Source organism: Lipotes vexillifer, unplaced genomic scaffold (assembly GCF_000442215.2).
Source record: "Lipotes vexillifer unplaced genomic scaffold, Lipotes_vexillifer_v1.1 scaffold170, whole genome shotgun sequence".
Lineage (NCBI taxonomy): Eukaryota > Metazoa > Chordata > Mammalia > Artiodactyla > Lipotidae > Lipotes > Lipotes vexillifer.
Genome location: NW_006772326.1, coordinates 1,217,927 through 1,239,210, shown reverse-complemented (window position 1 = coordinate 1,239,210; position 21,284 = coordinate 1,217,927). Strand labels below are relative to the sequence as shown.

At 39.0% G+C, this 21,284-nt stretch overlaps 1 protein-coding gene across 1 annotated transcript in view; it reads right to left on the bottom strand.

The window, feature by feature from the left end:
• Positions 1–267: 267 nt before the first annotated feature.
• The window catches only part of MSRB3 (methionine sulfoxide reductase B3), a 160,975-nt gene continuing 139,958 nt past the window's right edge, over positions 268–21,284 (bottom strand). Inside the window, exons 7-8 of the mRNA XM_007447385.1 lie at positions 8,918–9,015; positions 268–484 (exon numbers count right to left, since the gene is read on the bottom strand). Coding sequence (XP_007447447.1) covers positions 320–484; positions 8,918–9,015 — 263 coding nt within the window. The 3' untranslated portion in view covers positions 268–319. The remainder of the gene's footprint in view (positions 485–8,917; positions 9,016–21,284) is intronic.

Below are 21,284 nucleotides of genomic sequence, written 5' to 3'. Positions count from 1 at the left end.
TATTAAGCAAGGAGGAAAAAAAAAATCGAAAGAAGCTACGTAGGCGAAGAAAGTAAAGAGAGTAAAAAGCCAAATGCTGTGTCAGTGGCTTGTGACGAAGTTTCACAGAGCTACCTCCGAGGCCCACGAGAGTTACAGACAGTTCCGACCTAGTCAATAGCAAAATGCGCTTGGCCAGGGCCTCTGCTTAAGCAAAAGAAGAAAAATATCAATAGCATAAAATTGCTCTTCTATTTTTGAAAAAATATATCTGAGATAGACGCTCTCGAGTTAGTTTTAATAAGCTGTGCATTAAGTACACTTGTTTCCATCAACTCCTTTACAGCTCTGTCTTGTCGCCCTGGGCCGGGCTGCCCCCTGCGCTGTCCCCACTGGCGTCGCTGATCTCCGCAGGTGTGAAAGACAAGGACGCAGAGTTTATGCAGTATCTCTTGCCAGTTGGACGAGGTCCGTCGTCAAAAATGTGCCCGAGGTGAGCACCGCACTGCAAGAGAAGGGCAAAGTGTAAGTCAACAGCGTCTACAAAGCCGGCTTTGAGGGGAGCAGCAGTTTAAGTGGATGACCAGCCTATAGAGAAATGATGGAAGCCATCACGGATGATTTCTAATCCGCCTGTCAATAGCTGCAAAGATGGTTTCTGGCAGGTTTTGCACCACATGCTGAGAATAAAAAGCACTAGAATTGTGCATATCAGAAATCATTTAGGAGCCACTGTATCTTCTGATCTGTGAAGCCACTCAGCTAGCTGAAAAATGACTGCAGTAGTTTTATGAATTGAGTTGACCCTTGATCTGGACCTCTGGCACTGCTTTTGGCTTTGGATGGGTGGCTTTCAGATATGCAGAAGTCCACTGTAAAAGGTACTGTTTAACTGGCCATGACGGAGGTGACGTTTGCTTTCATGGGCAGTAAAACTTAACATCAGACGAGCATTGGATGTTCTTGGAACCCAGCAAAGCAATAGCGAGACTCAACAGATTTATGTCACGGTCACCAAGACTGCAGTGGGGCAAATGGAAACGTCACTAGTCCACGCAATCGGTTTTTCTGGCCTCCAACAGGTGGAGTGCCATGCGCACTGCCTTACCTGCACAAACTGGGTCATGTGGAGAAGGGATAAGCTGTCGAGCTCATTCCATGTTACTGACTATCCAAAAAGCTGGGGAAGGAGAGGCAGAGAGTCCAGACAGAGGCAGAAGGAGGGATGGTTGGTTATGACGGTGTTAAGAGAAATCCAGCCCAGAGAAAGCGTCTCCAAAAAGCCCGGCTCACTGAACAGAGCCTGCACTAACCAGTCTGCTGCTGGATTCGGCTCCAGGACATAAGGGCACAGGCCACATTTACCTGTCCCCCACCCTCCTCAGCAGGGATGGGGCTGAAGGGTATGGGGACGTGAGTACTCCACATTCGAACAGGCTGCAAAACACATCGTTCGTCACGTAACAAAGAAACCAAAGCCTGGGGCAAATGACCCCCGTTCATTCATTTCACAAATATTTATGGAGCGTCTGCTACATGCCAGGCACTGTCCCAGACTCTGGAGGTACAGGCAGTAGCCTCATGGAGCTTACATTCCAGTGGCGGAGACAGACAATAACAAAGGAAATAAGAGACTGTAAAGCACAGTAGACGGAAATAAATGCTAAGGAGCAAAACAAAAACGAAAATGAAAAGCAGAAAGTGACACAGATTGTCAGGTTGGGGGCTGACATTTTAGGTAAGGTGGCCAGGGGTGGTTTTTCCGGGCTGGCTTTGGGATAAGAACCTGGAGGAAGTGAAGGAGCGGATATCCGGGGAGAGCATCTCAAGCAGATGGAGGAGTCAAGACTTAGGCAAGAACGTGAGAGAAGAGACACACAGATGGTTTATTAATTCTTCTCACTGAGCTCGTTTGGTGTATAAAACACTTACACATTGCAAGGAAGGAAAATAGGAGACGATGAGAGAGAAGTAAGGGATGGTGCTCATTACAGTGGAAAGAACCAGAATCTCAGTTTCCCCATAGAAAGTACTAAATTCAATTTTCGAGGGTTCTCTAGTTATTAATGACTAGCACAAATAGCAACTTCAACTATAGGGCACTTCCATGGTAAAAGTGCATTCTTATTTTACTGCCAACATACTGTGTCAGCTTATTAAAGAACTAAAAATGAACCCTGAACTGATTTGATCTGTTGCCTGGAAAATATGAAACAGGCCTAAAAAACAAATCTTGCATTATTTTACCACATTTTATGCAGGTTTAGGTAATATCAAGGCTGACAGCTCAGATTGCTTTCCCTTTCTATAAACAATGGAGACCAAATTTTCAGGCATCAGCAGTTAAGATGCACCAGTAAAAATACACATGCTTACCCAATGGACACAGGAAAGCACCTACTTCTGACTGCCAAAAGAGTCAGCGTGCAGGCCAACAGGAACTGGTGCTCTCGGTGACCAGTACGTGTGCACAATTATTGATCTCATGTGCAGCTCCGGCTCTTCAATCACCTGGCATCTGAGAGGTGGAGTTTTCACATAAAAGCCTCAGATAGTCTTTTTGGTTTTTCTTTTTTTTTAATGAGAGAATACAGCTATCTGGGCAAAAATAAATGATATTGCCTTTATTAATCATCTTGAGCATATTTAGAAAACAGTTCTCTTTACCTTACTACAAAGATAAAGCATAGCAATGGTATACTTGAAGCCATTTTGTAGTATGTATTTCCCAAATCATTCATTTCCCAAACCATTAAAAAAAAAATCCAAATTAGAGTAATTTAATCTGTTGGACTGAGTTGGTTATTGGCCTGCAGTTTCATTTGAATCAATGAAACAAGTCATTTCAATAAGAAAAACACAGATTCTAGACCCAGGCAACAGAAGAAGGGAGCGGGATGAGGAAGAAGAATTACAGTGGGGAAAAGGCAACAAAGATCATTGGTAAATAAGTATCTGGGTTGGTGATGGGGTAGGGAAACCCTCAGAAATGGTAATGGTCCCCTGAAAACAATAGTGATAGCTTCATCATGCTTGCACAAGGTGTTCTGCAAGATTCACTCCAGGCTCACATAACTGAGGGAGGAGCAAGGTGTTCATTTAGATCTGTGCCACCACATACGTGCCCATCCGGTTGCCTGCAAAGTTGTAAGGCCGTTTGTCTGAAGGAAGCCTAACCACACAGTACCATTTCTGCTTCCTCCCAGGAGCACCTAGCCTCCCATCAAAGACCAGTACCTGGTTTCTTTTAAAAGTGCACAAGCCCTGAAGGCTCCTCCCTGAGGGGAACACCCACGGAGCCCATTCTTTCCAGCTTCTAACCCTGGTGGAAGGCTACGGTGATGAACGAAAGTTGTCACAGATGCACTGTTTCTTTAGCCACCTGCGAGCTCCGCATCCCAGCCCCAGCCAGCTGGCAGTGTGCTGGGATCCCTCAGCACACCTGGTTGTAACTGAAACAAACTGGCTGCCCAATGAAGAAATCTCTGAAACCTGCTGTTAATGATTTATTTCAGGGTACGATCTTTGGTGTGCAGTTTGAAAGTTGTTTTAAAATGGTTATGTATTTCTTTCTTTTACAGGTAAAATATAAACTATGACTGAATCTTCCAGCTCTTATTCTGAGGAAGCATGAGATAAGCATTGTTCAAAAGAAATAATTTAAATTCCCACGGGAATCCTTTATCACCTAAGCCTCTCAGAAAAACTGGCAACTAAAGAACCTGTAGAGAACCAAGGGAAAGGACCCCCCTCAAAAAAAAGAAAAGCGACTTAGCATCAAATTTAACATAATTCCTTAAAATCTGACTGCAATTCTCAATTGTGTGCATGAGAAACACAAATAGTGCATTCAACACAGTTACATATTTCTGCACAGATATATTTCCAACTGTCCTGGAAGGTTTTCTCCCAGCTATTCCTAGGATGTTTGGGGTTTTATTATTATCATTTTCTCTTAAGTGTTTGATCTACAAGACGAAGCAGTTTCGAAGCAGGGCTTTTACACTTGGGCACGTGGGGCAGGATGGGAAGGAGAAAAGAGTTTTAAGAAGGAAAGCAATTTACTTTGCCAGTAGTATCCTGTTTTCTCCCATCGTTATCAAAGACACTTGTGTGTAAGTAGGGCTCTTTTCCTCTGTGCTTGTGATATTAATCTTTTGCCAAGGAAATGATTGTGAAGTCACCAGTTTAGCATTATGATTTTACTGAAAGATCAAGAAAAAGAGAGGCTGTGAGTCTGAAATCCTATTGTAACATATGGGTGTCTTTAATCATCAGCAATATATGAGTTGTCATCTGCAAAAGATTAATAAGGTTTGGGGTTTTACCAAAAACCACTTAACTCTTTTTTTAAAATTTTATTTATTTATTATTTATTTTGGGCTGCATTGGGTCTTTGTTGCTGTGCGTGGCTTTCTCTAGTGGTGAGCAGGGGCTACTCTTCGTTGCAGTGAGCAGGCTTCTTATTCAGTGGCTTCTCTTGTTGTGGAGCACGGGCTCTAGGCGTGCAAGCTTCAGTAGTTGTGGCACACAGGCTCAGTAGTCATGGCGCACAGGATTAGTTGCTCCGCGGCATGTGGGATCTTCCTGGACCAGGGCTCAAACCAGTGTCCGCTGCACTGGCAGGAGGATTCTTAACCACTCCGCCACCAGGGAAGCCCCAAAACTGTTTAACTCCTGAAAAATACTTTGTATTGGTGGATATTTACCTTTCTGTTGATTTGGCTGACTTAGAACAAATTAATAAGGATCTAAAACAAGCTTAAGGGACTCTACCATAGATTCAAGCAGTAATAGCTGCAGTCATAAATAGAGTCCAACTTGGGTAAACTCGGGGTTCTTCCTCAAAGATTATTACAAAAAGTTAAGTGATTTATTGGTCTCCCATTTGCTGCAGATGTAGAATTTTGATCTAAAGAAGGAAGAATTCCCCAAGTATTTCCAGGAGAGACTTACTTCACTGAACTACAGCTTAAACCATGCAAATCTTACCTCTTTGCACTGAATTTAAATTCCTGACAGTGTTGCCTAACAGGCTGGGGTTGGAGGGTTAGGAAGAAGCTGTCAAGCAATTACTCATAGTAGTCAGTGAAAGTGGAATAGAAGCAACATATTTTATCGCTAACTAAAAATGTGAATTAAACGAAATTAAGAAAAATTCTTTACAACTGAAAATTGTTAGGAAATTGCTACAGCCAGGGGGAAGATACATACGCCCACCAAAGTGGAGAGCCACTGCCATGAGAAGCCCGCGCACCACAACCAAGAGTAGCCCCCATTCCCGCAACTAGAGAAAGCCCATGCGCAGCAACGAAGTAAAAAAAAAAAAAAAAAAAAAAAAAAAAAAAAAAAGAAGTCACTGGACACATGGAAAAACTACAGTGTTGTATAACGAGGTGGTAGGTTCGGCTCCCAATGTGTTTATAATTCTTACCCAAATATGAGGCCTAATTCACTGCATGGTGTGAGATCCACATCACAGTGAAGAGGAAGGGGCAGGGGAGGAGGAGAAGGGAGGGTGGGGGAGGGGAGAAGGAAGGAGAAAGAGAGGAATCCTAAGTACTAGGGCAAGAATTAGAGACCCACACGCCAAAAAAAAAAAAAAAAAAAAAAAAAAAAATCCCCATATTGACAGGCAAGCAGGTTGAGTCTACTGGTTCCATCCACAGAAGCTCAGTTTATTTGTGTAAGTTGGCAGTAAAAGGGTCTACGTGTTTAGATGCTCCATCTTTACCATAAGAAAGAAGCATTCCACATACCATGTCCAACTGAGAATGTCTCTAAGATACTGAAAACATCTAATAGATTCTTTATAACACAAATCCCTTTCGTGCAATGCAGTCCAGAAAAAGGACAAACCATGTGAATTCAAAATACAGCAAGAATTTTAGAAAGAGGAGAAGCAAACCCGACAATTTTGCCATATCATGTCACCATCCAAAAGTTTAAAAGAAAAAAAAAAAAAAAAAGGTGGGAGAAGTTGCACGTAGGAGAAGAGACGACCTAAACTGAAAGAATAGAAGGTAAAAGAAGAGAAACTGATAATGAAAAATAGTGTTAAGGGTGAGAAACTAGGAAAGAAGATACAAGTGGTTACTCTAGTATGGAAACCATTAAATCAGTTTTTTTCCCTCCAGTCAAGATAAAAAGGATGAATGAGAAAATGGACAAGAGAAAACTAAAGAAAAATGTAATACAAGAGGAAAATAAATGTCTGTGTCAAACACAAATTAGAAGACAAAGAAACTGAAAGGAAAGACACCCAGAACACTTTAGCTTAGTGAGCTCTCAGTGCACTGTGGGGCAGACGTGCCCACTCTGTCCACACAGGGAACAGTCCAGCAATCACATTCTTTGGGGCCGGAACCCAATTATTTTCTACGTGGTACTTACTTCTCAAAGCATGCATGTTTACATATGCGTTAATGGAACAAATTTCCCTCTCTCTTCTCTTTAAATTTAAGAAAGAAGTGGAACAAATATCCCTCCCTCTTCTCTTTAAATTTAAGAGTTTTATTTAAGAAAGGGCCACTTTTTAATGTGAGAAATAAAAGTGGTGGAAAAAGAAGCTGAAATGGAGTAGGTCAGTCAGTGTTAGTTCTTCACCCAACTGTTAGGAAAGGACCAAAGAATAGTAACAGTCACCTAGGCCTTTAACCAAAGGGCTGAGAGCTATGCTTGGGTTAGCTTGGTATCTGTTATGAGTGTTGCCTAATTTGGGCACAGTCTGTGCATTTCATTCCTCTGGTCACTGTAGGACATCTTCCTAATGGTCTTGTCTTGACTCCTACTGGGGTTACCTCAGTGGCTGGCACAGAGAAAGGAGGAAGTATATTCTGTGAATTATAAGAATTAGTCACAAAGACATCAGAGTAGGGCCTGAAGGAAAGGTATTATCTTATGCCCCACCTTTTCTGTCCCTTTTTTATTTGATTTTCATAGAACTCAGTGTTTGAAAGTGGGTTCTGAGTGAAAAGGGAAGTAGCAGTCATACAACAGCCTTTAAGGCAGCTTAAAAAAAGAAAGAAAAAAACAACCATTAGCCTTAAGAGAGGTTTACTAAGTACTATGTACCTAAGTTACAAATTATTGTGTACCATCCAACCTCACTTTTTTGTCAAGTATCTTAGATTCCTGGGTAGATATTCACAATTTGCTTCTGTGGCAGTTATAACAAAAATCAATAAAAATTCAATTGAATCCAAAACTGAATTGAATTTAACTGCTGAGGGATCAGAGGATTTGGGTTGTTTTTTTTTTTTCTTATTTCAATATGACTCTTTGTGGTACATGTATCTATCTATCTATCTATCTATCTATCTATCTATCTACCTACCTACCTCCCCTCTATCTACTTATTTATCCAACTGAGCACCGTAAAGAGCTCTGGAGCTAACTGCCCAAATTCAAGTCTCAGTTCAATCTATGAATATCTACACAAGTGTAATTGCACTCCTTGTGCCTCCATTTTCTCAAGTGTAAAATGAGAGAGAATAACATTATCTAGTCATAAGATTATTGTGAAATTTTACCAGGGAAGTTTTTAAGAATGTTGACGTTCAGGCCTCACTCAAACCAATTAAATGAGAATCTCTGGAGGTGAGACCCAGGATCAAAAATTACCACCATCTTGCTCAGACTCAGATCTGAGAAACAAGAGTGAACTGAAAATGTGACTTGGATAAAATATAAAGCCTGCTTTTCAAGGGAGAGAGTGGTCCTCATACTTAGAAGACAGTTAACTTGCCAGCCTTATTTTAAAAAAATAAAACAGGAATTCATCAGGTGGTTAGGTTCAAACCAATCTCCTTCCCTACTTGGTAGTAAATATGCCACCTACTCCCTAAAACTCATGTGCCTGATGAAGGGGGTTAACGGTCAGGTGGAAGAATGCTGAGGGAGGCCCACGTGGCAATCCCTTTGCTATCACAGCTGCCTGATTGTGCCCCTTCTACCTCTGATATGTACTGTACAAGAGACAGCCCCCAACAAAACACTCTGTAGTATCAATGAGTTCCAGTGCCACAGACTTTATATTTCACTTATTTAAAGCAAATTATTTATTTATTTAATTTATTAAAGCAAATTAGAGCAGGACTACCTACTCTAGAATAAAATGTGCAGTTGCCCTAGTTCTAGAGAACTAGAAGAGACTACCTAATGTGCAGTTTCTCTAGAACTAGAAGGTTCTGGCTATGTCTCTGGGCTTAAGCACAAAACCCCCAAAAGTTCAAATTTCTTGATTGGGATGACAGATTAACTATATTTTTTGCCTTCTCCTCAACACACGTTCATTTTCCCCCTTAGATCCAGCACTAATTCAGTCAGAGCAGGGTGGAAGGAACTAACTAGAACATCCTTGCAAATGAGGATAGGCCTATTCCTAGGAGAAGCAGAGAAGGAATTACCTTATCACACTTTCCCTCTCTGCCCTCATACAGCCCCCACCACTGAACTTCCTCTTCCTTCTGCCGCTCTCCAACCTCCCTCCTCACATCCACCCAAGGAGAGCTGCTTCTGGGGTCTTTGTTGACCACGTTGGGATCATTACCATTAGAGGTATTATAACTGAACAATGAGTGCACAGAACTGCAGGGAGAGGGGGATTATGTAAACAGATTATGTGAGGCCATGTGATGAAATCTTCACATGCCCTAAGAATGACCCATTCCCCACTGTATTAAGTCAATTGAAGATGATTTTTCCTACCAATGATTTTGTTTAATAGTGTTGAAGCCAATGACTGACATTTAAGTGGACTTGCTAAACTCCTCAAGACTGAGATGTCATTAGGACTTGATAGAGACTTCATTGTGTTTGTCCCTTTTGTGATGGGTCACTTGGCCTTAGTTGCTATATTTAGTACAACCAGGAGTCTTGAAAGTGCTTGCAATGCAGAGTGAGCAGCATTTTGGATTTTCAGGTGCGATTAACTGACCTGAGAGCAGCTGGTTTCCACCCTGTGCATCCCATAGGAAAAGTCGTCTGTGAATGTGACTGCATCAGAACTGATCACATCGTGGAATGAAGGCCAACCTGGGACAGAGCAAGCACAAGAACCAAAACAGAGGAGAGAGAGACACATCCTTGGGTTAGACTGCAATTTTAAAAGAAATACTAAGCATAGAATGGAAATCTTTAGTATATGAATCATGCTTAACTTTTTCAACCTGAAAATAAAAAAAGGTCGAAGACTCAAGGTTAATATATTTTGCAAGAATGCAACTATTCTTTTTAAAGAATACCCTTTCCCTCACATTCAGATTACAGTTGCATTCGGATTTTATGTTTCATGAGACTCTCTTAGACCTTCCAGTAGGTTTTTTTAGCGCATCCCTGAACTTACAAAGCTCTCTGTCACCATTTCCTCTTCTCTCTCTTATCTTCAGAGTCACTGGGCATGGATGGTCCTAAAGCACTGTGAGTTCTACAGTGTGATGTTTTCCAAAACACAATCCAACTGGTCTGGCTGTTAATTTTTCAAGTATTCCATGCTTCTTTAGGAACCATGTTTTTTTAGTACTCAGTTTGGATGGTTAAAATATATATTTTTTAATTCTGTTTTTTCCATCTTAATCTAATTTCTCAGGATAGGGGTTATCTGGAAAGCATAGGTTCTATCTATTGATGGGCAAGAGGCTTGCTTACTTCATAGGAGAGTCACAGAGCAGTGTTCCTCAGGCATCTCTGGGTAGCGCCTTCTCTCAAATAGCATCTTGTTCCAATTTTCATTTAGTCTAGTGATTTTTTAAATATGCACATGGCTTTAAGAAACTCAGTGGTAAGTAGACCATAAGATTGTACACATGTTTATGGGTATACAGTCAGGTTTTATGTTCAGTACTTATGGGCATGTTTTTACATGTTTCCAGAAAATATGTCTGGAGTTACTGAGTTGAAGCCTGTATCCTCAAAATGATGAAAGAGGTGCAATGTTGCTGAATTGCTTGTGCAATTTTTTTCCTTTTTCAGAAGCCAAATTTTTCCTATAGAAAGGAGGAAGCCCTTTAAAAACTGAGTGCCTTGTGTTAATACACCTTTTGAAAGAAAACAGAATGCAAATTTCAACAATATGATTTCCAGTTTCAAACAAAACAAATTAGCTCAGGCCAAGTTTTTACACTAAACTCCCCCAGGCTCCCCTTCCCCCTCTTATGCAACAACATTGCTTTGGTAGTGCTAGATTTAACACCCAGAGTTTAAACACTTTCCAATTCTTTGATTTGACTTCGAGATTGCTACAAATCACCAGGAAAACCTTAACTCTGTCGATATAAGATAATATTCCACAAAACTTAATTATGCTAAGAAACATCAGTATCCTTAAGAAAACTTGTTTCTCCCCATTTTCTAAATTCCAAAGAGAATCTGAATATTTCCTGGCTTATAGTATTTGGTTTTTAATGATTACGTGATACATTTAGGTGCTCTTCTTTGTTCAATGACAGAAGTACCCATTGATAAAGAGAAATTTAGTGGTGATGCTTCAAGACATGGAAAAATAATTCATCTATGAAAAGAAAGAGAACATTCTGTTTCTGTTTTTGTTTTTTAAACCTCCCATGTCTTAACTCATTTGATTACAGTTTATAGCAACTAATATTATGACGGGACATATTTGATTCAGTAGTAAACAGGTAAAGAGTTAGGAGTTTTTGTTTTTATTTTAAGTTTACCATAAAGCTACCTCCCTCCCTCCACCACATCCACATTTTCCTATTTCTAGAATTTAAAATAGGTATGGAGAAATATATATGTATTTCCCATGCTACCTCTGCATCTTAGGTATACTTACCTTGTTCTATTCATCACACTAGATTTGTGATTTGTTTTCATGCTTTCTCCCTGCTTAGCTGGTGAGGATTTTGAAAGCACTGACCTGAGTATACTCACAGCCTACCATGGTGTACAGCACAAAGGCACAGCTGAAATGTTTATTAAACGGATTTTCAACTAACCTTAAATAAGAAAGTGGGATGAATAATTACAGTACACCACAGAGTCCCATAGAAGAAGGAAAGAATATAATCATACTCCTCCTTTACAAGACCAGATTAAGGAATATCAATGCTACTTCCTCACTGGACTTTCCGTTTTGGCTCATTTACTATAATTAAGCCTCTCTATGTAGGTGAAATAACCTTATTATTTATTTGAGGTAGTAAAAACACATGACGATCATCTAGGTCACTCACTTTACCGGGGATTTTGGGGAGAGGGATGGGGGAGCAGAAGGACAAGTTACTTGCCAATGTTAGGCAGGAAGTGGCAGAGCCAAAACTAGAATCTGAGTATTCTTAGTCTAGGGCTCTCTTCTTATGTTCCACTTTTTTCCTCAGTGAAAGGCTGAGAGGTCAATCATTTGAACACTCTGGCAGGAAGGAAGCTGAAGGTTTTAAGAAATATGTTTACCACCGGTCTGGATTAGTTGATAGATACACTGTTGCACTTAAGAGCTTCTAGGTGGAAACCAATAATGAATGTACCCAACAACACCTATTCTCTCACTTCTAAAGACCAAACTGTTCAAAGCAAAGTCCAAGAGTAATGATATAAATCATGTAATGTAATGTAGCTTGGAATATAGATAAGTGTTTTATTCATTTATCTAAAACAGCCAGGAAGACTTAGAAGCACACCCTTAGGCAAGAATATTGAGAAAACTGTCAATTCTATTTGGGGTTTCTTAATTCTAATTCCTTCCTAATAATTGTGAATCACTGCCTACTAAAGATTTTGGGGAGGGAAAGGAACTGCTTTCAAGTGAGCGATGAAACCATACAGCTATACATTTTGCCTCCATGAATTAAATATTTATAGAATTTTCAGGAAGACCACATTCAAGAGTTGAGCAGGGTGATGTGGAGTGACATGGAGTAAAGGTTCTCAAAAGATTTCAATGTTTCTGAGAAAACTGTTGACACCTGAATAGTTTACTTGTTGTTTACCATGGTGCTATTTAAACACTGGAAGAGGGCTTCCTTGGTAGCGCAGTGGTTGAGAGTCCGCCTGCCGATGCAGGGGACACGGGTTCGTGCCCCGGTCCGGGAAGATCCCACATGCCGCGCAGTGGCTGGGCCCATGAGCCATGGCCGCTGAGCCTGCGCGTCCGGAGCCTGTGCTCCGCAATGGGAGAGGCCACAACAGTGAGAGGCCCGCGTACCACAAAAAAAACATGGGAAGAGACACCAAACATCCCAAAATTCATAGTGTCCCTTTGCACTGTAGAAGGAATACAGTTTTCAAGATGGAATATTGGATATGTCACCCACGTCTTAATTGGTGGGAGATTGACAAGGAGAGCCATGTTGAAGTCTATAACCTCCTGTATGGAACACATTTCAAAAGAGAATCACGGTCAACTTCATCAATAAGGTTAACAAAAGAGAATGTTGAGTTCTTTTGCTACATCTCTCAGAAAAAGAGAAGCTCTATAGAAAGAGAACCCATCGGAAAGGTAAGTCCTATTGGCAATCAAACTAAGAAGGACCTTTACCCAAGAATAAATTGTCTTATGACAGAGAAGCCACAGTGATGACAGCACTTTGAGAGCGGAATTCCCTCATCATGTGAAAGTATTTAAAGGAGGAACTCTTCACTGCTGTAAAAATCCTCAAAGGAAACCCTGCCCCCACTCCTAATAATAAGGAAAGTGCTTCAAAGGGTGATAGGCATAGACTTGAAGCAATCTGGGTCTTGTTGAGAAAATTATCTTGAGCAAAGTGGGGGGGAGGGGATGTGTTTTTGTCAGTTTTGACATTAAAGAAAGATCATCCATCCTCCTTTCTCTAGGATTTCCCTTTTGGTCTTCTCATCTAACAAAACAGTATTTGTTTTGGATGTATTCCATACACTTTTTAAAAGAAAAGTCATGTGAAAACCTGTATAAACAGCGTTGACTCATCCTACCCCCAGTACATCCCTTTGCTTCTATTTGAAGAGGCTGGATATGGGCTGATTATCATTCTATTTCCAAGAACATAAACTGTACCTTTTAGATATTAGTCTATTATTATCAAGAATATCTTATATTCTATAATTTTGTTATTTCACATGCAGAACTATAACAACACAAACTAGAGAAGATGACACAATGTACAAGAAAGCAAGTAATTTACTATCTAATTAAAACATTTAATTCTAATATTAGCAGAGTTCTCTAGAAAATGTTATCTTTCTCAATGCTTTTTTGTCTCCTTTTTCCAAAAACTTCCCTCAACTCTGGAGGGTGGCTGTTAAAGAATATTTTTGAATTTAAGAGCTTAGTTTAAGAGCTTAGCTTAGTTTAAAAACAAATAAAATATTATCTTTTTTTCAACCAGAACTTGAAATCTGAATCTAATAGTTCTTGATACTATTATGATCCCCTTGGCACCACTGGACAATATCCTGTTTAGGGACCTTGGCTACAACTACTACATAAACATAGTGATATATAATTTATCTATTTTAATACTAAGTTTCTCTTTTTTCTATTAATTTAAAGGCACACAATTGAAGAACCATTTTCACAGGTTAATACATCTTGTCTCTGCTTTAAATTTTAAACTCATTTTTTCACCTTATAAAGATGGAAGGAGTAGATGAGTTATTGTGTAGTTAGATTGTAATATTGGCTTGTTATATATAGTTTTCTTTGCCACATTTCCTTGACTTTCAGGTAAGCAATGAATGAGTTCATTTGTTTATTGCACACCTGATTTCGATAAGAGTTTTGTATTTTTAGCTTTTAGGTTGGCATTAGTCATCGCATATATATATGCAGAAATATGATCTAAACTTTTTACAACTCTTAAATTTGAAAAAAATATAATTGTGTGAGATTTTATTTACTCAGACCAGTTTTTGTATACATTGTATTAAACCACCAAATGTATTTGAATGCTTGACAATGGAGAAATAGGCTTCCAGTATCGTCTGGAAGTGTTATAATGATTATAACTCTTACTGAGCTCATGAACCTAAAATTAGAGAATCTTAAGAATCCTAGGAGTTGGAAGGGAATGTAGAAATCATCTGGCCTGATGTAAAGTCCCCCTTCAACATCTCTGGCACAAAATCATCTGTGATCTGCTTGAATATGTCCAAACAGAAGTAAACTCACTAATTCACAAGAAGGCTATTCCATTTTTGAAGAGTTCAAATTGTTAGAAATCTGTCTCCCTCTAATTTTTGCCCTTTGGACTTACCATCTAAAAATGATATGAAATAAATTTAAAGTATCTTTCAAAAAATATCTTATATTCAATAAACAGGTTCTCCTAAGAATTCTCATCTTTAAATAGCAAATAACTATAGGTACTACACCTAATGCCGACAAGTTGGAATACGACAGTTCTGCTTCAATTTTATCCAACCATCAGGCCAAATTAATCTGCAGACATAACTTGGTATATGTGGTATATGCTGGTATAATGTGAAGCAAATCTGAACATAAGAGTAAGAGATTAATAGTAGATCCTTGGTGCTTGCTACCACCTACACTAGAATGGATTTTTTTAGATTGCAGTAGAAGGAATTATTCCTTCTCACTCATAATGTAGCTTAATAAAGCTGCTCTGAGTCTACTTGAACCCAGAATTTTATAGTGACACAGCTCTCCAAAAGTAGCATTGTGTTCATAAATTTAAAATATTCCACTCCAACTGCCTCTTGAGAAAAACTTTCTCAGCTCTCTATACCAGGCTTTTCCTCCTTCCTCTCAAAAATCTTCAAAACAAGTTGTTAAAACTAACAACAGATTATAAACAAGTTGAAGCCAATTCCATCTGTACCACGTCTAGAAAAAGTGGCCCTCATTCCCTTACTCTTAATTTAACAAGGACTGCTATACAGCTTCCCCTTCCCCTATACCCTCCCTCAACCCCCAGATAAAAATACCTGCAGTAAATTGGCTACATGACCCATCAGTAAAACATAGCAGAAACTACGCATGACCAAGAATTCATTTAATTGAAATGTAATTACAAATATTTTGTTGTCTTCAAATGCAAAATAAGTTTGAGCACAACAAATGGCACTTGGGCTTGAGTGATGGTTTAATAATGATGATATATGTTTGAGCATGGTTTTGGTGAGACAAGCTGGAGACTTACAGATCTATAATTTTGTGTGGATAGCAATTCTCACAGCTCTATAATTCTAGGACCATACTTCAAAATTTGTAGCCTTTAGTTTCTCTGAAGCCAGAATATGTTAACCTCACTGACCGACATTTACTTTATTAGGTATCTCAAGCCAAATAATAAAACTCTCTATAAAGACCCCCTGCTAACAAGAATTGTTTGAAGCTTAGAGCTCTGATTCTTGCCCAGTTATTCACTTCAGTTGACACTTCAAGTATAACTTTTATCTCATTTTTAAAAGGATGATTCTCTATTCCCCCTCAAAGACCCAAAAGTTTAAGTAATAACCAAATACATGCATGCATGTAGTAGAAAATCAAACAGTGCAAGATGACTCAGTGAAATGTTCCCTTTCAATTCTCCCCACCTTGTAGACAACCATTTTTAATAGTTTTCCATTTATTTCTAAAAAATATGCATATGCTGCTATCTCTTGATTCCTTCATTTAAATCTGTGCTGTCCAATACAGTAGCTACCAGCCACATGTCACAATTTAAATTTAAATTAATTAAAATTAAATAAAATTTAAATTTCAGTGTCTTAGTCACACTCACCACAGTCCAAGTTCTCAACAGTTACATGTAGTTAATAGGGACGATATTGGACAACACAGATAACAGATGTAGAATATTTCCACCATTATTTTCCCCAGATATAAAACATTTCCACCATTGGATAGTGCTGTTTATAAACTATAAAATGATTCTTTCTTGTGAATGATGAAGATTTAGCATTCATACTTACACTGTCTCCCCTCCCTTCCCCTTTCCAATTTTTGAATAGTAATATTCTTTTAAAACCTTGTTTGGTAATATCTGCCCCTTGAACTAGAATGTAAGTTCAGTAAGAGCAGGGAGTTTGTTTTGTTCATCACTGTATTGCCAATCATTTAAAATAGTGCCTTTGGGGGGCTAATGACAGACTCTGGGAGGGTTCACGCCAAGGAGTACTTCCCAGAACTTCTGCTGCCAGTGTCCTTGTCCCCACCGTGATCCACAGCCACCCCCCGCCTCTGCAGGAGACCCCCCCAACACCAGCAGGAGGAGTCATTAATGAATTAATGTACCAAGTGAATCTCAGATATGTGGAGTGAAAAATATCTGTACTGACGCCCTCTGGCGACCTACACACAGAGGTGGGGCCAAATCCAAAGATGGGCCCTGGGAGTTGTGAGAACAAAGAAGAGAAAGGGAAATCTCTCCTAGCAGCCTCAGCAGCAGCAGAATAAAGCTCCACAATCAACTTGATGTACCCTGCACCTGTGGAATACCTGAATAGACAACGAGTCATCCCAAATTGAGGTGGACTTTGAGAGCAAGACCTATGATTTTTTCCCCTTTTCCTCTTTTTGTGAGTGTGTATGTGTATGCTTCTGTGTGAGATTTTGTCTGTATAGCTTTGCTTCCACCATTTGTCCTAGGGTTCTATCCATCCCTTTTTTTTGTTTGTTTTGTTTTTTTTCTTTAAAAAAATTTTTTTTCTTAATAAGTATTTTTTAAATTTTAATAACTTTATTTTATTTTATCTTACTTTATTTTACTTTATTTTATCTTCTCTTTCTTTCTTTCCTTCCTACCCTCCTTCCTTCCTTCTTCCCTCCCTCCCTCCTTCCCTCCCTCCCTCTCTTTCTTTCTTTCTTTCTTTCTTTCTTTTTTTTCCTCCCTTTTACTCTGAGCTGTGTGGATGAAAGGCTCTTGGTGCTGCAGCCAGGAGTCAGTGCTGTGCCTCTGAGGTGGGAGAGCCAACTTCAGGACACTGGTCCACAAGAGACCTCCCAGCTCCACATAATATCAAACAGTGAAAATCTCCCAGAGACATCCATCTCACCACCAGCACCCAGCTTCACTCAACGACCAGCAAGCTACAGTGCTGGACACCCTATGCCAAACAACTAGCAAGACAGGAACACAACCCCACCCATTAGCAGAGAGGCTGCCTAAAATCATAATAAGTCCACAGACACCCCAAAACACACCACCAGACGTGGACCTGCCCACTAGAGAGACAAGATCTAGCCTCATACACCACAACACAGCCACTAGTCCCCTCCACCAGGAAGCCTACACAACGCACTGAACCAACCTTAGCCACTGGAGACAGACATCAAAAACAACGGGAGCTACGAACTTGCAGCCTGCAAAAAGGTGAACCCAATCACAGTAAGATAAGCAAAATGAGAAGACAGAAAAACACACAGCAGATGAAGGAGCAGGATAAAAACCCACCAGACCTAACAAATGAAGAGGAAATAGGCAGTCTACCTGAAAAAGAGTTCAGAATAATGATAGTAAAGATGATCCAAAATCTTGGAAATAGAATGGACAAAATGCAAGAAGCAGTTAACAAGGACCTAGAAGAAATAAAGATGAAACAGACAATGATGAACAACACAATAAATGAAATGAAAAATACTCTAGATGGGATCAATAGCAGAATAAATGAGGCAGAAGAACGGATAAGTGACCTGGAAGATAAAATAGTGGAAATAACTACTGCAGAGCAGAATAAAGAAAAAAGAATGAAAAGAACTGAGGACAGTCTCAGAGACCTCTGGGACAACATTAAACGCACCAACATTCGAATTATAGGGGTTCCAGAAGAAGAAGAGAAAAAGAAAGGGACTGAGAAAATATTTGAAGAGATTATAGTTGAAAACTTCCCTAATATGGGAAAGGAAATCGTTAATCAAGTCCAGGAAGCACAGAGAGTCCCATACAGGATAAATTCAAGGAGAAATACGCCAAGACACATATTAATCAAACTGTCAAAAACTAAATACAAAGAAAGCATATTAAAAGCAGCAAGGGAAAAACAACAAATAACACACAAGGGAATCCCCATAAGGTTAACAGCTGATCTCTCAGCAGAAACTCTACAAGCCAGAAGGGAGTGGCAGGACATACTGAAAGTGATGAAGGAGAAAAACCTGCAACCAAGATTACTCTACCCAGCAAGGATCTCATTCAGATTTGATGGAGAAATTAAAACCTTTACAGACAAGCAAAAGCTGAGAGAGTTCAGCACCACCAAACCAGCTTTACAACAAATGCTAAAGGAACTTCTCTAGACAAAAACACAAGAGAAGGAAAAGTCCTATAATAACGAACCCAAAACAATTTAGAAAATGGGAATAGGAACATACATATCGATAATTACCTTAAATGTAAATGGACTAAATGCTCCCACCAAAAGACACAGATTGGCTGAATGGATACAAAAACAAGACCCATATATATGCTGTCTACAAGAGACCCACTTCAGACCTAGAGACACATACAGACTGAAAGTAAGGGGATGGAAAAAGATATTCCATGCAAATGGAAACCAAAAGAAAGCTGGAGTAGCAATTCTCATATCAGACAAAATAGACTTTAAAATAAGGACTATCAGAAGAGACAAAGAAGGACACTACATAATGATTAAGGGATCGATCCAAGAAGAAGATATAACAATTGTAAATATTTATGCACCCAACATAGGAGCACCTCAATACATAAGGCAAAAACTAGCAGCCATAAAAGGGGAAATCGACAGTAACACATTCATAGTAGGGGACTTCAACACCCCACTTTCACCAATGGACAGATCATCCAAAATGAAAATAAATAAGGAAACACAAGCTTTAAATGATACATTAAACAGGATGGACTTAATTGATATTTATAGGACACTCCATCCAAAAACAACAGAATACACATTTTTCTCAAGTGCTCATGGAACATTCTCCAGGATAGATCATATCTTGGGTCACAAATCAAGCCTTGGTAAATTTAAGAAAATTGAAATTATATCAAGTATCTTTTCCGACCACAACGCCATGAGATTAGATATCAATTATAGGAAAAGAGCAGTAAAAAATACAAACACATGGAGGCTAAACAATACACTACTTAGTAACGAAGTGATCACTGAAGAAATCAAAGAGGAAATTAAAAAATACCTAGAAACAAATGACAATGGAGATACAACGACCCAAAACCTATGGGATGCAGCAAAAGCAGTTCTAAGAGGGAAGTTTATAGCAATACAAGCCCACCTTAAGAAGCAGGAAACATCTCGAATAAACAACCTAACCTTGCACCTCAAGCAATTAGAGAAAGAAGAACAAAAAAACCCCAGAGTTAGCAGAAGGAAAGAAATCATAAAAATCAGATCAGAAATAAATGAAAAAGAAATGAAGGAAACAATAGCAAAGATCAATAAAACTAAAAGCTGGTTCTTTGAGAAGATTAACAAAATTGATAAACCATTAGCCAGACTCATCAAGAAAATAAGGGAGAAGACTCAAATCAATAGAATCAGAAATGAAAAAGGAGAAGTAACAACTGACACTGCAGAAATACAAAAAATCATGAGGGATTACTACAAGCAACTCTATGCCAATAAAATGGACAATCTGGAAGAAATGGACAAATTCTTAGAAATGCACAAACTGCCAAGACTGAATCAGGAAGAAATAGAAAATATGAACAGACCAATCACAAACACTGAAATTGAAACTGTGATTAAAAATCTTCCAACAAACAAAAGCCCAGGACCAGATGGCTTCACAGGCGAATTCTATCAAACATTTAGAGAAGAGCTAACACCTATTCTTCTCAAACTCTTCCAAAATATAGCAGAGGGAGGAACACTCCCAAACTCATTCTACGAGGCCACCATCACCTTGATACCAAAACCAGACAAGGATGTCACAAAGAAAGAAAACTACAGGCCAATATCACTGATGAACATAGATGCAAAAATCCTCAACAAAATACTAGCAAACAGAATCCAACAGCACATTAAAAGGATCATACACCATGATCAAGTGGGGTTTATTCCAGGAATGCAAGGATTCTTCAATATACGCAAATCTATCAATGTGATTAACCATATTAACAAATTGAAGGAGAAAAACCATATGATCATCTCAATAGATGCAGAGAAAGCTTTTGACAAAATTCAACACCCATTTATGATAAAAACCCTGCAGAAAGTAGGTGTAGAGGGAACTTTCCTCAATATAATAAAGGCCGTATATGACAAGCCCACAGCCAACATCATCCTCAATGGCGAAAAACTGAAAGCATTTCCACTAAGGTCAGGAACAAGACAAGGTTGCCCACTCTCACCACTCTTATTCAACATAGTTTTGGAAGTTTTAGCCACAGCAATCAGAGAAGAAAAGGAAATAAAAGGAATCCAAATCGGAAAAGAAGAAGTAAAGCTGTCACTGTTTGCAGATGACATGATACTATACATAGAGAATCCTAAAGATGCTACCAGAAAACTACTAGAGCTAATCAATGAATTTGGTAAAGTAGCAGGATACAAAATTAATGCACAGAAATCTCTGGCATTCCTATATACTAATGATGAAAAATCTGAAAGTGAAATCAAGAAAACACTCCCATTTACCATTGCAACAAAAAGAATAAAATATCTAGGAATAAACCTACCTAAGGAGACAAAAGACCTGTATGCAGAAAATTATAAGACACTGATGAAAGAAATTAAAGATGATACAAACAGATGGAGAGATATACCATGTTCTTGGATTGGAAGAATCAACATTGTGAAAATGACTCTACTTCCCAAAGCAATCTATAGATTCAATGCAATCCCTATCAAACTACCACTGGCATTTTTCACAGAACTAGAACAAAAAATTTCACAATTTGTATGGAAACACAAAAGACCCCGAATAGCCAAAGCAATCTTGAGAACAAAAAATGGAGCTGGAGGAATCAGGCTGCCTGACTTCAGACTATACTACAAAGCTACAGTAATCAAGACAGTATGGTACTGGCACAAAAACAGAAAGATAGATCAATGGAATAGGATAGAAAGCCCAGAGATAAACCCATGCACATATGGTCACCTTATCTTTGATAAAGGTGGCAGGAACGTACAGTGGAGAAAGGACAGCCTCTTCAATAAGTGGTGCTGGGAAAACTGGACAGGTACATGTAAAAGTATGAGATTAGATCACTCCCTAACACCATACACAAAAATAAGCTCAAAATGGATTAAAGACCTAAATGTAAGGCCAGAAACTATCAAACTCTTAGAGGAAAACATAGGCAGAACACTCTATGACATAAATCACAGCAAGATCCTTCTTGACCCATCTCCTAGAGTAATGGAGATAAAAACAAAAATAAACAAATGGGACCTAATGAAACTTCAAAGCTTTT